This window comes from Mastigoproctus giganteus, chromosome 13, assembly GCF_048544385.1.
Source record: "Mastigoproctus giganteus isolate SK-2022 chromosome 13, ASM4854438v1, whole genome shotgun sequence".
NCBI lineage: Eukaryota > Metazoa > Arthropoda > Arachnida > Uropygi > Thelyphonidae > Mastigoproctus > Mastigoproctus giganteus.
Genome location: NC_143587.1, coordinates 150,707,212 through 150,724,127, shown reverse-complemented (window position 1 = coordinate 150,724,127; position 16,916 = coordinate 150,707,212). Strand labels below are relative to the sequence as shown.

General features: G+C 37.7%; 1 protein-coding gene across 3 annotated transcripts in view; it reads right to left on the bottom strand.

The window, feature by feature from the left end:
• The window catches only part of LOC150076519 (nucleolar complex protein 4 homolog B-like), a 249,639-nt gene that overhangs the window by 162,447 nt on the left and 70,276 nt on the right, over positions 1 to 16,916 (bottom strand). Inside the window, exon 3 of one of the 3 annotated variants that reach the window (XM_090387056.1) lies at positions 2,465 to 2,571. The exons of the other annotated variants lie outside the window; for them this stretch is intronic. Within the exon in view, the coding sequence (XP_090243182.1) occupies positions 2,465 to 2,571 (107 nt within the window). The remainder of the gene's footprint in view (positions 1 to 2,464; positions 2,572 to 16,916) is intronic. 3 annotated transcript variants of the gene reach the window in all.

The following is a 16,916-nucleotide window of genomic DNA, read 5'->3' as shown; positions in this document are numbered from 1 at the left end:
TTCTGTGTACAACACCGCTTCAGGAAAGCATTTCCGACCCCACATTGCTATATGATTTCGAGTTGTCAGGATGTACCCTACCCCTCTTAGAAGTTCTGAAACGTTTAACTGAAACACCCTGTATATATATATATACACAAATATCCTATTTTAATTTAGCCTATATATATATATATATATATATATATATATATATATATATATATATATATATAGAGAGAGAGAGAGAGAGAGAGAGAGAGAGAGAGAGAGAGAGAGAAAATCGGGTCTAACAGGCAGAAAATTGAGTGTTGCAAAACAAAATAAATTACTTAGGGGTGCCGTTATTAAAAAAGGTTGAAAACCACTGGCCTAGTAGCTTCAAAGATTAATTCATTGAAAGCATCCCATTTGGAATTTTCTGTTGGTAACATCATCAGTTGGTCTCACTGTATAGAATTTAAAAACTGTCTCAGACCACTGCAGTCACCTTTATGAAAGCAAAAACTCTTCCCTTTACCCTTGATGGTAATTACCTCTTTGAGTAAATCTCACATCAGCACACTGTGATAAAGGAGCCACCTAGTGGTTCCTTTATTTGCAGGTATTTAATGTATGAAGAATCACTACTGATAATCACATGAAGAGTATTACTCCCTTTAGTTACCTCCCAAACATTCTGCTGCTGTAGAAAACAATCATCCAATAAATCCACAAAAGCCATTCTAGTGTGTGAATGACCAAACTAACATGTTCCAGTCAATATCTGGGAAATTAAAATCTCCCATTATAAGACAATCTGATTTACTGGCCCACTCTATTTATCTGTACAGTTGTTCATTAAACTCATCTGAGTTATTAGGCCTATAACGAACTCCTACCCTCATTTTTGCTTTCCCAGTGCTTACGTCACACCAAACTGACTCAGCATTGCACGGTCCATCTATGTCAAATGGATGCACTTCCTCAGATTTTATGTGTTTCTTAACAAACAGTATAACCCCTCCTCCCTTCCTATCCTGTCAATCCTTTCTCTATGCATTCCAATTCTGCATACCTTATACCTGAGTAACACCATGTCTCTGATATCCCAACAATATCCACCTTTGGATGTCTTAACCAGCACTTCAAATTAATTTAAGTAACTTCTTGCATTGGTGTACACACAAGTATACATGGATCTGTTCATATTCTTAGCTACCCTAACACAGCCCATGTATTTACTTGTTCCACGATGATTCCCAGCAGTCTCTGAAATCCCCCATACCTCGTTTTCCAGGCTGCTGCTCATTCCAAGCAGTGCAAGAATAATTTTGACCTCTGCCAGCAGCTACTGTTAATCTATTAGTCTGTGATTCCCCCCAAGCTAACAGTTTTTCGACTCACCTCACACTGCCTCGATAGCATCAGCAAATATTCTTGCTGATGCTAATTGATACTTTCAATTTCAGCCCTAACTCACGGCTTTTTTGAACATTGACCTGTACTTGTTAAGTAATTCTGCCACTCTCCTCTCATATTGTAGAACAAAATGTATAAAGGATGCCATGGGATTACTATTGATATATAGGAACTTTGCAAGAAAGAACAAACGGATTTCCTATTGTTAGGTTAGGCCACTTCCAGAATCTGCATACGGGTTTTGAACTCTTTCTTAAGGAAGGAGAGCGATCTGCAGGAAAGATTGCAGAGAATAACAACAACATTAGTTGGGAAGAACATAAGAATATTCTTATGAAGAAAGACAGGGGAGGAGGGTTCTGTAAATTGCAGTGTCTGGAAATTAGGCATATGCATGGTGATCTATTTGCAGTGTATACTACTTTAAAGAGGTTAATAAAATAAAAAATAATAATAAATGGCATCCATATTTTTTATGAAATTAAATACAAAAAAATCGGAAAATTTAAATTGGAAAAAAAATGGGGGGGGGGGGGGGGGAAGGCTACAGAAAAGATGTCCAGAAATTTGCTTTCAGCTAGAGGTTGTTTTAATAAATTTAAAGAAACATTGGAATTATTAGAAATATATAATTCATTTATTATTATTATTTTTTTTTTTTTACACAGTTTATCTGATTGGAGTGGTCAATTACAGATTCATGTTAGCTCACAAATGTGAAATGTATTCATAAAAATGTTCCTTCACACAAACAATTTGTGCACATATGAAAAGGTGTATCGTGTGCTCGTGCAATTTGAGAGATATTTTTCAAAAGTAAGGAAAACATCACAAAACATCATTCATTCATATGACAGAAATGGCATGTCATTACAGCAATAAGGTCATGGCCTCGACCTGCCACATACTGGCTGTGCAGGATTTTTTTTTTTGTGTCACTGCAAGTTATTCAAACCTGATGTCAAGTTGTGCAAGTAGTGTCCCCAGAAAACTGACATTATTTTCTATTAATTTCTCATTAATTATTACTAATTATATTGTTAAAGGGGCAGCTTTTAAAATTTAATCAAAGATAACAATTTACCTGTACTTTAGATTCTGTATGATATAACTGATTTAGTAACTGCGATTTTGCATTTCTATAATGTTTCAACAGCCAGACCTTATACTTTTCTTCTGAACTGTATTCCCCTAGAAAACAAATAAGGTAAGAAGAATCTTTAGATTTTATGGTATCATGTAAGGGCTTCTTTATCCTTAAAAGTAAAAACACAACAAATCATAAGACTGACTGATTTGAGGATCTTCAGCCAACTCCAGCTGTCAGATCTTTATTTTGTTAGTAATATTTTTTAGTTATTCTAAAATGTTGCACAACACTGCACTGAAGACTGATATAATGATTACCAAGAGTACTATCTGTATATATTTATTTTAACCAATAATAAGTTGTAGAGATGTATAGTATTTTATGTAGGATGGTACCTGAATGTCAGTTCAACTCTGCCTTGGTACACTGTGATGAATACAGAAGTCTGTAAAAGGCCAAAAATGTGTGCAAAGTGGTGAAACCCATGTTTTAACTTCACAGAAAAGCTCCAGAGACCTATATCTCTTTCACTATGCAAATATTAATGATGTCATTTGAGGTTAAGAGGGGCATCATGGCAAGATCCAATATTCCTTAAGGGAGTTAAAATGGTTTATGTGGAACTGTCACTAGACAATTTAGCAGACCAAACATATTTGTAACCCTTCAGGGGGCAATTCAGTTTAGCTAGTGTATAATTTCAGTGCCTCTACTCTGCCAGACTGGAGGGAGCCCAAGTATGGACAATACAACAAGTGCAAGAATATTAGCTGATGCTATCAAGGCAGTGTTTGTTGGAGGTGTCAGAGATTATAGGGTCTTCCAAGGGTCATCACAGGATGGGTTGTGTTAGGGTTACTAAAAGAAAAAACAGGTGCATGTATCCTTGGCTTAAAAATAATGCTAGGAGTACAGTAAACAATTTGATAAATCTTGAGTACTGTTTAAGGTGACAAATGTGTAAGCAGTGAGGGATATCAGAAACATGGTGCCATTCAGATAAAAGCAATGAGAAATTTAAATATTGAGGCCAATGTGAAGCAGAATAGTATAGTGTCTATGGTCAAACAGCATCAGAGGTCTCCCCTAAAACTGTGTAGTATTCTCTGTATTACAGAGAATACTACACAGTTTTTGTAAATTTGTGCAAATTTTGTAAATGTCAGAGGTAGTGATAATTTGGTGTTGGTTTGTTGTTCCGCCGGCATTTAGGCACGCCCCCCCCCCCGCATTATCTGTACATTGCCCTGCGTATAGTAGGAGATAGATATAGTCTCTGGCAGGAGCAAACACTGGTCTGCACCTGAGCTTGCTAGGGAGGGCCACAGTGAAAAAAAAAAAAAAAAAGGGAGCTCTGGAAGGTGAAAAGACAGCATGGGGAGACAGACAGTGAAGAGGTAGGAAGGAACAGAAGATAAGGAAGGCGGATGATAGAAAGACTGGCCACCTGGAAATAGGAAGTTGGGGGGGATAGAGGTGGGTACCCTTGTGGAAGGAGCCCATACTCTACATGGGAGGGGGTGGACTTCCGAGAACAGTAAATTTTTGTGGTGAGGGAAGGGATATGGGATTGGTTGGGGGCCAAAGCATAGGACTAGGGTACGCTATGCGGGTTGGGAGATCCCACCATGGCCAGACCAGCTGGTACCAGTGTCAGCAGTTTCTATACCAGAGGGAAGAGGAATGATGTCAGATGGTGGTTGGCTTTCCTATAAGTTCCTCCCACTGCAGTCTAATTTGGGGGTCTGGCCAAACACATATTCAGCCCATCTACACACACACACACACACACACACACACACACACACACACACACACACACACACACACACACACAGTATGCCACTTTTTTTTTTTTTTCTTTTAAACCTATTTAGAGGCAGAATATTCATTCTACTTCTAAATAAAGTAGTACATAAGACAACTCTTTCACACACACATCTGCCATCTTGCATTCATATTCATTCAGCCAGACAGGATGCTGGTGCCATCTAAACTTATGGGTTGGTCACTCACAGGGTAACTAGACTTTTGTGGATTTATTGGACAATTGTTTTCTACAGCAGCAGTTAGAAACAAGAGGGAGTAATAATAGCAGTGATTATTCATGCATTAACAATCTGCAGATAAGAGAACCACTATGTGGCAGTGATTTAGTATTTACTTAAAGATATTTCTCCCAGGGGCTCACATCTGGTGAGTATGGGCTTGGCACACCCAGGGTCCTCAGCTGGATATCACCAGTCTTCTCTTTCTTGATGGTTCCTTTTTATCCCCCCCCCTCTCTCTCTCTCTCAGGAAAACTTTGGAATTTTTTTGGCTGGTGCAGCATAAGTTTCAGGCTTCCTTGCACCATATGGCTAATAATAATAAAAATAATATAACCATCATCAAGAGTAAAGGGAAGGTTTTTGCTTCTACAAAGGTGACTGACTACAGTGGTCTCAGAGAGTTTTTTTAAATTCCAATATAGTTGGACCAACTGATGATGTTGCCATCAGCAAATTCTAAATGAGAAGCATTCAAGGCATTAATCACAAGCTACTAGGCCTAAATAAATGGTGGAGATATCAGAGACATGGTGTCACTCTGACATAGAAGATACAGAATTCAAATATATGTACAATAAGTATAGAAAGGACATAGAGGACAGGAGATGAGGAGTTATGTTATAAGCTAAGAAGTGCAAAAAATCAAAGGCAGTTCATCCAGTTGACATTAGTGGCCAGTACAGTGTGGAGTCAGTTTTGTGTGACTTAAGCAGTGGGAAAATAAAAATGAGAATATGAGTGCCTTATAGACATAATGACTGTGATGAGTATAATGAGAAACTGTACAGACATATAGAGTGGGCCAGTAAATCAGAATATCTTATAATGGGGATTTTAGCTAACTACGTATTGACTGAAACTTGTGGTTTGGTCACTCACCTAGTAGCAAGATGTTTGTTGATTTACTGGGACCGTTTTCTACAGCAGCATGTTAGAGAGGCAATGAGAGAAAGCAATATTCAAGCAGATTGGGGACTCAAAGGAAAGACCTTGGCAATCATTTACTATGCAGTGTGTTCCTAACTGTTATAACCTATAGAGCTGGTGTGTGGTTTACCCGCTCAGCCATAGTAAGAAACAGGAATTAATTAGAATCAATACAGAGGAATATAATCTCTCATTATTACCAGAGCATGCTGTTTTGTAAGCACACCTGCACTGTAGGTGCTGGTTGGTGTTCTCCCACTCTACTTGGAAGTAGCCAAAAGAGCCTTATATTACACTCTAAAAAAGGGCATATGCACAGAATTTCTGGGGATAGCCCTTTATACAGCCAATACCATCAAGGCTGAAATAAAAAAAAAATAGCCACAAAGCTCCAAGACCTATGGCAGGTTTCTGCCACAGGTGGAAATTGTTAGCTCAAAGCCACCTAAGTGGTACACCCCGAGACTTTTTTTACAACATTTATATTGACAGGTCACAGCTCCTTAGAAGGCAAAATTAACCTCTCTGGGGCTGACTGATGACCCCAACTGCTTGTAATAAGAGTGAAGACTGGGCACACATTCTACATGAATGTATAATTTATGACATCCCCAGAACCCAGTTAATAGCACAGAGAAGAACACCTATTTATAATGGAAGAGACGAAAATTATAAAGCATTCACAACCCACACACAGAAAGTATATGAAACGTATAGATCAATCCAGCACCCCCCACCCCCCGGGAGCACCCTGCCCTGTATAGAGAACTAGGGCTGCACATCAAATAAGTAACTAAGTAGGGAGGGGGAGATGTATAGACAGTCAGAGAAGCAGATTAGCTGAAAACTATTAGTAAGCTAGTAGCAAAAATGCAGTGAAGAATGAAAGGAATAAATGAAAGAAGATAAAAGATTAGAGTGAATGGGCTGGGCACAGAGTTAAATAGGAATTTGGAAAAAGGAAATGAATGTCAGTTTTGGTGAAAGTGACCCAGTACGAGAGAAAGAGAGAGAGAGAGAGAGAGAGAGAGAGTGAATGAGTGAAGGAGCAAATGTTCAGGTGAGGTACAACAGGGTTTGCACCTCAACTGAAGAATAATAGTAAGTCGATGTGCCCAGAGAATGCAGTGCAGAGAGAAAGAGTTGAACAAATGATATGAAAGCCAGAAAGAATGAAAGAGTCGGGTGCAAATGTGAGGAAGAAAGAACACAAACCATAACATGTTATAAATAAATATATACTAACCCTAAGTTTTAATGTCTAAAAACTAATTATTTATCTTTAATCATTATGTACTAATATATAAATTTACATTACACACCACTGCATTCCCCTCCCTGGCATGCAAGAAATGGGATGACTGAAAGGAAGGAAAAAAAAAAAAAAAAAAAAAAAATTGTAAAACTTAACAGAAAATGCAAGAAAAAAGGGAAAAAAAAAAAAAAAAATAGTAAAATGTAAGAAAAAAGTACAAATGTAGATTGGAACTAGAGCGTAAATGTGGATTATGAGTGAGGTAAATATAACTTTTGCTACATTTGCAGAGAAGTGGTATTACAATTGCAGCAGAAGCCAATGTCACAACTTGTGAGAAAAGCCAATGAACTCTATTCCGGATGTAAGGTTGGAGCTCAAGATAAAGTATATGCTTCAAAGAACATTAACCGGCTGGATTAGGGGTAGTCATAAATCGATGCCTTTTCCTGCTCCGGAGATATGGCAGGAACCTCAAGACCACATAAACGATTGTTACTTTTGCATGACCAATATTTCTGGTTTTTTTTGGGAAATCCAAGTATGAAATAGAGCATCCCAACATACCTTCTGCTCTAAGGCCGGATCATCTTTAGCATTGGATCATCCTCATGATGATCCAATGCTAGTGCCAAAGCCACCAGACACTGATCCAGGATTGGAAAAGGAATCTCCAGAAAATGAGTACAGATCCAGACTTTTCAACTCTTGAGACTGCAAAGCTGCATCTAATCACTCAAGAGAATTGAACAATTTGGTCAGAGATTTGGACATCTCCAAAACCAAGGCCCAATTACAAGGATCACAGCTTAAGCAGTGGTGTCTTTTATAGAAATCTAACATAATGACCCATTACTCCATGGATGGTGCTTTGTTTGTTGCAACAATATCCAGGAATTAATGAAAGAGTTACATCTGGAGCACATCCCCAAGCAGTGGAGGCTTTTCATTGATTCATCCAAGGTCAGTGCGAAAACAATTTTACTCGACAATGGAATTAAGTATCCATCTATACCACTGGTCCATGCAGTTCACATAAAAGAAATGTACTAGAACCTACAGGTTCTTTTGCAAAAAATATGTTATCAAGAATACAAAAGTAATATCTGTGCCACCTAAACGTAGCAGCTTTGCTGATTGGGTTTAGGGGGGGATACCCAAAATACTGCTGCTTTTTATGCGAATGGGACATCCAAGCAAAGGATTGCCACCACAGGGTAAAAAATGGCCAGACTGTTTCAGAAACTACACCAGGCCAGAAAAATGTAGCACATACTCCTTTGGTGGATAAGTCAAAAATCTATTTTCCTCCATTGCACATCAAGCTAGGTTTGATAAAAATATTTGTGAAAGCGATGGACAAAAAAGAAAAGGATTTTCCTGTTTGAGGAAAAAGTTTCCTTGAATCGGTGATGCTAACATAAGAGGGAATTTTTGTGATTCTGCAAATCAAACTGCTATTCCAAGATGAGGAATTCACTAAAAAAGTAAATGCTACAGAAGGCTGTCACAGACATTCTCTCAGCCATGCCAAGCTGGTCTTGCTACCCAGGAGTCTAAAACATCTACAGAACTGATATTTGGGTGACACTCGAGTGGCCCTAATTTCGGTGATGTCCGGTCAGTCTGTGACAGCCGAATCCCCTGGTTGCACTTTTGCAATGGTGGGACTGTTAATAACCCTAGGTATAACCCCCCATGTTCTGCAAGTTCTGAAGTATGGCACCAATGATACTGGAAGTGGCCTCAGAGGTGTGAACTAAATGTAAGCAAGGGTCAATGGTGTGGCGTCTGCACCTCACTGAGGAATGCCATCCCTTTGTGTTACCAGGCAATACCATCAATTTTCTTACTGGAAGCTTGAGGTGGTGGAATCTATATTCACTTTCCAGAGCAAAGCTCCGGTAAACCCTCCGCACCTCATGGTGAGATCCAAACTTCCTTACATTTCGAGGGTACAGCTTTAAAATGATGTTTGCAGGACATCCATTAGATAGTCCACAAGACCAAACCTATTGGTAACTCTCTAGGAGGCTTCCAGATCAGTTAGTGTATAATCTTGCTGCCTCTACTCTGCCAGATAGTGACTGGAGAGAGTATGCGGATCACATTGTAGAGGCCACATTACATCAAACAGCTGGGTATATTCTTGCTGTATATACGACATATCCAAAAATTTCATTACTCAAATTGCATATCCTTGTCATCTTTTCTTACTTCTGAATACATCATTAATTGTCAAACTAACAGAATAAACTTATCTGAAAAAAGATCTAAACCTCTCAAAAACTTCCTCATTCATTTCACAAATATAGTGGTCTCGGTTTTAATTTCAATGATGTCCAATTCCATTTACAGCCTGTCAAACTCCATGTACTTTTTAGGAGAGAATCTTAGTTATCGGTTGATTCAACCACTGCTCATATCAGCTGTCTAAGTTAATCTGTGTACGATTCTTTTCTCATCAAAGGTGGTACTTGTGTGCATATGTCTGTTCTGATACTCCCTGTCAGAGACATAGTAATTTGGAATCTTCTCTGGCTTAAAATCTCTCTACCACATTCGGTCAAATTCATCTGTTGCCCCTATTGTTTTCCCAACTCCACAAATCATTCAGAACTCTTTGACTTCTCTCTGAAACTTTCTCCAGTCCACTTTCCTAACAGTGAGGTAATTTTAATGTTCACAACCCCAGCTGGCTTCCGTTTTCTAGTCACGCCAACCCAGCAGGTTGAGATTATGAGTATCTTTGTAATTACTAATGACCTCACACATTGTTCATATACCTACCAGAATACTAGACAATCCTAACCATGCAGCCAACACACTTGATCTTTTTCTCAGAAACAGCCCTTCTAAGTACATGGTTGAGGTGAGTGGTCCTCTAGCCACCTCAGATCACAACTTGGTGATGGTTTCTTCTCCTAGTGTTGTTTGCCATTACAAGAATGCAAAATGGGATGATCTGTGAAAGATTTCACTTCCTTTTTTTCCTTGGTTGGATTACTATTTCAAATCATATAATGTCAACATTTTCTCAGATTGTGTCAGCAAAATTGTTCTTGTAGGGATGGAATTCTTTATTCCACAGGCCACCTTAAAATCTCGTACTTTATCCAAACCTTAGTTTTCCAATATGCTAAGGCTGTTCAAGAGAAGAATGTTGCATATCGAAATTGGCTTGAATCCAAATTTTCTGCCTACACCAAATTTTGCAACAATTGTAAAGCAGTTACAGATCTGTCCAAACTAGATTTCTAACAGGCTAAGAGTAGAAAATTTTCTTCTTGTCCAAATGGTACTTGAGCATTCCGGTCTCTTGCCAAGTCTATTGGTTGCAACTTTTGCCTGTCTCTGTCAAAACCAGATGGTTCTATTGCCACTTCAGCCAAAGATAAAGCTGATCTGCTAGCAACTTACTTTTCTTCCAACTTGTGTATTGATAATCTTGATAAACCACCTACTACCATTCCCAGCACACTCCACTCAATGCCTTCTGTTATCTACCACTGAAAGGATATCAGAAGGATTTTGAAAAATCTTGATACTAAGAAAGCTCCAAGTCCTGATGGTATTTCTCCACTTGTTCTCAAAACCCGTGCTCCTGAGATTGTTCCTGTTCTGTGTATTGTTTTCCGTTCTGCTTAGAAATTTGCTTATATCCAAGCAGTTCCTAAAAAAGGTAACAAATCCCTCCCATCCAATTATTGTCCCATTGCACTTACTTTTAATTTTTCTAAAGTAATGAAGGAGTCAATTAACTGCCAACTCTTAAACTAGCTTGAAACCTTCCATCTGATCTACAATCACCAGTATGGATTCCATCAGTGTCCATCCACTGGTGATATTTTGACTTATGTTACCCATCTGTGGAAAAATTCATTTTATGGAAAAGTTTCGTGAAACTCAAGCAGTTTACTCCTGACATTTCAATCCTTTTGACTGTTATGTTTGGCATAAGTCTTCTAAACAAGCTTCCATCTTATGGTTTTCCACCTGTTTTTTTGTAACTGGGTATCCAGTTTTCTCTCTAACTGCTCAGTGCAGTGTAATTTTTCAGCCAATCTGCTCAGGTTATCTAGATCTTCTTGAAGCAACATACTCTTTGGCACACTGCCATTGCCACTGTGATGATCAATTTCATTAAGAAATAATCAAACAGTAAGGAGTACAACACCAACTCCTGTGATACCCCACCCACTTATTAAGTTATTCCATGAATAGCAGTGGCCATTTATACACACCCTTTTTCTCCAACAACTTAACCATACCATTATCAATGGCATTAGCAGAGGAATATGATGCAAGAAAGCATCATATTCCTGTGTTTTGTTTCTTTAATTTCAAATTTTTGGTTAAGGTGGCCATATACCCTCTCTGCCCACCTCTGAATACGCCCATGGCCTGACCATTGCCTTGTACAACAGGATAATCACCTCCTTATCCCTGCTAGCAAAAATTCCTATATATCGTTGACAAAACCCCATGACCTTGCTGAGCAGTGCAACCTGTCTGAACTGCTCAGCAAACTTCATATCTGACTGCACAATTACCCTCAGGTGTTTCTCACTCTCCATTTTGCTGAGTGTAGTACCACACAGTTGGTACGTTTCTGTTGGGTTACTGCTACCCATATGCAGTACTTTCCATTTTTGAATGTTAAACTTCAGCTGCCATTTCTCAGCCCATTTGCCCAACTTATCTAAATCCATTTGCAGTACCATACTGTCTTTACAGTCATTAACAACCCTGCCAACCTTTGTATCATCTACGAACTAGGACATTAAGCCTGGTATATCCTCATCAATATCGTTGATAAATACACAAAACAACAATAGGCCGAGTACCGAACCCTGGGGAACTCCACTAATAACATTAGTCCACGAAGAGCAGTGTCCGTTGATTACTACTCTCTGTTGTCTCCCACTCAACCATCCCTTTACCCACTGTAGCAACTTGCCCTTAATCCCATACCACTCCAATTTGTACAGCAGTCTTCCATGTGCAACAGTATCAAAAGCTTTCCTGAAATCCAAGTATATGATATCAAAATTATTTTTTGCATTCTTTGTGACCACATCATAGTATCCAATCAGATTCATCAGACAAGACCTTCCTTTAACCCATGCTGTGTCTTAACTACTACTGCAGTCTTTGTCTAAATAATCCTGCAATGCTTCTTTAACCAGTGACTCCATTATTTTCCCAAGAACACAAGTTAAACGAACAGGTCTATAGTTACTTTTGTCACCTTTTGAACCCCCTTTGTGAATTGAGGATATATTTGCACACCTCCAATCCATGGGGGATTCCCCCCCCGAGTCTAAGGAAGCTCTCACAACTGTGTCTAAGGGTTTGCTTATGTCCTTTGCTGCCTCCTTTAATATAACTGGATAGATCCCATGCACCCCAGGTGCCTTATATTTAACTTCAACAATTTCAATCATACATTTGGTATATGGTATGAAAGGCTTTATTGAAATCTAAGTATAGTCTGATCGCTACTGGAAAATACTTGAGGGCATGGCTACGTAGGCACTTCTATTCTATGAAATAGGGGCCAGGAATTAAAGGAGCATGCAGCAGGTCAAACAAATAACATGTTTTAGTAGTTAGTATTTTTTTTTTTTTTATAGCTGTATTGTAATACAGGATTACTGAAATACAATCATAATATTCAGAAATAAATGTTGAAAAATAAATAAATAAATAATATTCAGAAATAATTAATATTTAATAAATATTAATTATTTCTGAGCATTACAGCTCTGGTTCATACTATATAAATATTAATAATGTAATGAAAACCTTACTTTAATCATTCTCTTGATCTGTTCTGTTTTTTTTCACTATCATTTTTATTTGTAAAGACTTGGCAACCTTCCTTCATACGTATTTCCTGAAAATTACAGTCTACAGAAGTTCAAGTCCAATGTCAACAAATATCTTCTTTTGTCTTCTCAACCTCCAACCCAAGCACGGTACTAGGTATTATAGGTTCTAACACCTCTCGTGTTTGGGGTTTACATAAAAAAAAAAAAATTCTTCAATAAAGGAATCAGTTTTCCAGTACTTCTGCTCTATCTTGAAAACATGGTCCCAACTTTTCCATCTTTCTTGAGTTATGCTAGCTATTCCTTGTTTTGTGCATTCCGTCACGTGTCATATTCAGATCTCCTTCAATATTTATTTTGAATAAAATTTTTCAGTTGAGCCCATATTAATTCAATAGTTTAAATCGCAATGGTATGGTGGAAATCTTAAGGCAATGTGTCTGTGCTCATGGAGTATTCTATCCACTGTGTATGTTTTTGGAATGTTTAAATGGCTAATAATTTTTAATAATGTACATTTACGAACACTATGTTGAAATAATACATTGTGTCTCACCAACCACTTTATAATATCTTGCTTCTGCAATGAAGTGTTTGGAGACTTGTCTTGATAAATGCTACGATACAGTGCATTATTGAAAACTATAACAGAACCCACCTAAATATTTGGCAGTAGTTGCTGCTTCAGCCAAATTTCAAAATTATGTCGATTCATTTGGCCATGGTAGTCCTCAGTTGTGTTTTCAGCTTTATATATAAGCATTTAAATAATAAAGCCATTTATATTTCTTGCACTTATAATTCTTTTACCAGGGTCACCACAGTCCACAACTCCAGATAATCCATTGATCTTCCAACATTTCTGAAGTTAAATTATTGTCCACCCAGGTATCATCAAAAAAAAAACAAAACAAACTAGGTCCTTCCCATAATTGCGATAATGCACAATTGCTCATAAATATTTTTTTCTCCATAGAACAATATCATCTCTTTCCTTAAGACTTTCCGTTTTCTTCCATTTAAACCCCACTTGTTTCAAAATTGCATATAGAGCTGTTTTCCCGAAAGGAAAAATTAAATCTCTGGCAACAATTTATTTAAAGTGGGAACCTTTCTATCAACACTATATAATTCTTGAATGGTGCGACAAATCATGCTGTTGTTATTATTTGGTTTTTAGGAGCATTAGCAACTAAGGCCATATTTCTCCTGGTATATATGCGGTGGTCATTCCCTGACCTTTCTGCATCCTCCGTATTTGTGGTCATGGGCTTGAATCCCGGTCTAATCAAGAAGCTTGTGCTATGCACTGCTGCTCCTGCCCACATGGCTATGGAGACGCCATAGATTGTTGCAATAGTAATTTTTATAAGTTCATAAAGATTGACTACTTGTATATAATAGGGGGATGTCTTTTGTCCCAGGTGTAGGATTGCCTAGTCCTGGCACTGCCCAAGTTGCAGTTGGAATTTTGCAAAAGTGTATTCACTCCAAAGGGGAAGGGGGGGGGGCTATGTCAAAAAGTAACACGTCACCAGACTCCTCAAATCCTTCATAATTAAGCAACAAACTTTCCAAATGTCCCTCATATGACAAACTATTCAGTCTGTGTATCACTCAGACCAGTAGTTCAACCAACCTTGTAAAATGCTCTCCTGTTAACAAGTACAGACCATACTGGGAAAAATTCTACCACACAAACCTTGTACAATATTTTCAAGGCCAAACTAATTAATTATTTTTTTTAATTACAAATACTTTCAAATTTAATCCTAACTCATAGTTTTTTTTTTTAAAACTGCTACATGTTTGTTAAGTAACACTTCAGGTTTCCTATTCTTAATAATACTTGTATCATTAGTGTAACAACATCACATCTCTAGAGCAAAGTTTCCGGCATCCCCCTCCCCCATACTTCTCCTTCAACCCATGCACGGTGCTAAGTTTGTTTGTTTGTTTTTTAGGAGCATTAGCAACTAAGGCCATATTGCTCCGGGGATATGCGGTGGTCATTCCCTGACCTTTCCGCATCTTCCGTATTTGGTGGTGACGGGCTCGAACCCCGGTCTAATCAAGAAGCGTGTGCTACGCACTGCTGTTCCTTCCCACCTGGCTACTGAGGTGCCTATGGTGCTAAGTACTATAGGTTTTGATACCATTCGTGTTTGGGGTTTTCATAAAAAAAAAAAAAAAAAAAAAACTTAACCTGAAACTGGCCACTCAAAGAATTGTTATCCCTCAAGGTGAAGGGGGTTGAAGTTACTCTACACAACACATGATTTTAAAATTCAGCAAAACATATTTCAAAACTGTTCACTTTTCAATGCCAACCTTTATATTTCAATCTTTTTTGAACACAACTGTGAAAAAATTTTTTTCTACTGCTATATATCTGTAAAGTAACTTCACAGATTTCTTTATTTTAATATCATTAGTGCAGTGTTTCTCAACATTTTCGTTGTTGCGTCACACTTTGAAAGATGCTAAAATTTTGCGGCACACTACAATCACCATTATACTCATATTATAATATACACATTATAAAAATAAACAAAAATTATAAATAATACATTATAATATATATATATATATATATCGTAATTTAATCGTAATCAATAAAATGTAATCCTTAAAATCATTTACCTAAAAATCCATATAGGTATTCACCGTAATCCCTAACCATTGATTGTAAACTGAATACAGGTCGCCTAATCACAAATTAACCCTCCCCTAAACACATATTATGATTAAAAACAGACCAACCAATAAATCAGACCAGATGGCACCCCAGCCTGCTATAAAACGGCCCCCGGGCAACTTGCACATCCTTTCTCGCACCAACCTACAGCCATACTGATCACAGGTAAATACCTATATACTTTTTATATTAGCTCTGATGCATACCCGTTGGGCTTTGGGTCTCAATCCCAGTTTGCAGCTAATAATAATCCAAAATTTAAAACTAAAGTTAACCAAAAATTAACAATTGCAGTTTATAAAATTTATTTTATTTACTTGAATTATTAACTTAGGACAACCATAACTTAACATGAGTACTTAACAAAGCAAAGATATTATTGAGACCACAGAAACGGGTATGTCCATGGCCTTCTTTTAGTATGGCTATCTATCTGCTCAAAGCCCCTGAGGAAGTAACAGAGAGACGGCCATGTGAAAGAAAGTCATCCTCCTATTTTATATTTCTATTAACTTGATCCCATATTAATAGTTAACATGGAACTATAGGCGATCCAACAACTGCTAGTACAACTACAGCTAGCCAGTTAGTTAGGCCTTAATTACTGGTAATACTTCCCGCCAAAACTAAAAAAAAATTCCCCACCACTCGCAAACCAAAATCTATTGGAATCTTGACCTAATATATCAATGCGCATTAACGCCGCATAAGCGCAATATTGTTCGAAACAAATATAGAACATTGGCTTAAAAGTAGGGTTCAAAAAAAAAAAAAAAATATATATATATATATATATATATACATATAAGCGAAAATAGGATATTTGCCAGCAGCATGGCAAACCAGTACAGTGAAAAAGAACTCAACCAAATAAAATAACAACAATAACAGAAAAATATATAGGGGGGGAGGATAAAGAAGAAGAGGGTAGTGTTGAAACAACGTTCCTAAAATAATTTAGAAAATTGAGCCAATTAGAAGAAATTTATCGGCACCCCTCTCGAAAGCACCCGTTTCCGAATTATGTGAAATCTCACTAAGGTGGAAACGTAGACTAACAACATTACATGACCAAATAAACTGAAAATAATAATTAATAAAATGAAATAAAATAGCCTGACCATTATGCCCCATCTCGACAGAGGACCACAAGGCCAATAATAGTCAGGGAATCACTGCATTTCAAACGCTAAACAAATCCATGCAACGACGGAATGATACTAAGATCAGACCGCCGATGCAAGATTTGCATAGCGGTGTTCCTTATGCAGCAAAAAATAATAAGACAGAAAGCCTAGTACTCGCATGGCCAAACCACACCACTGACAAAACAATAGTTGAACTGAAAATATATAGAAACAAATTAAGCTATAGAAGGTGGTCTGATCTTAGTATCATTCCGTCGTTGCATGGATTTGTTTAGCGTTTGAAATGCAGTGATTCCCTGCCTATTATTGGCCTCGTGGTCCTCTGTTGAGATGGGGCATAATGGTCAGTCTATTTAATTTAATTTTATTATTATTTTTAATTTAGTGAGATTTCACATAATTCGGAAACGGGTGCTTTCGAGGGGGCGCCGCTAAATTTCTTCTAATTGGCTCAATTTTCTAAATTATTTTAGGAACGTTGCTTCAACACTACCCTGTTCTTCTTTATTCCCCCCCCCCCCCCATACATTTTT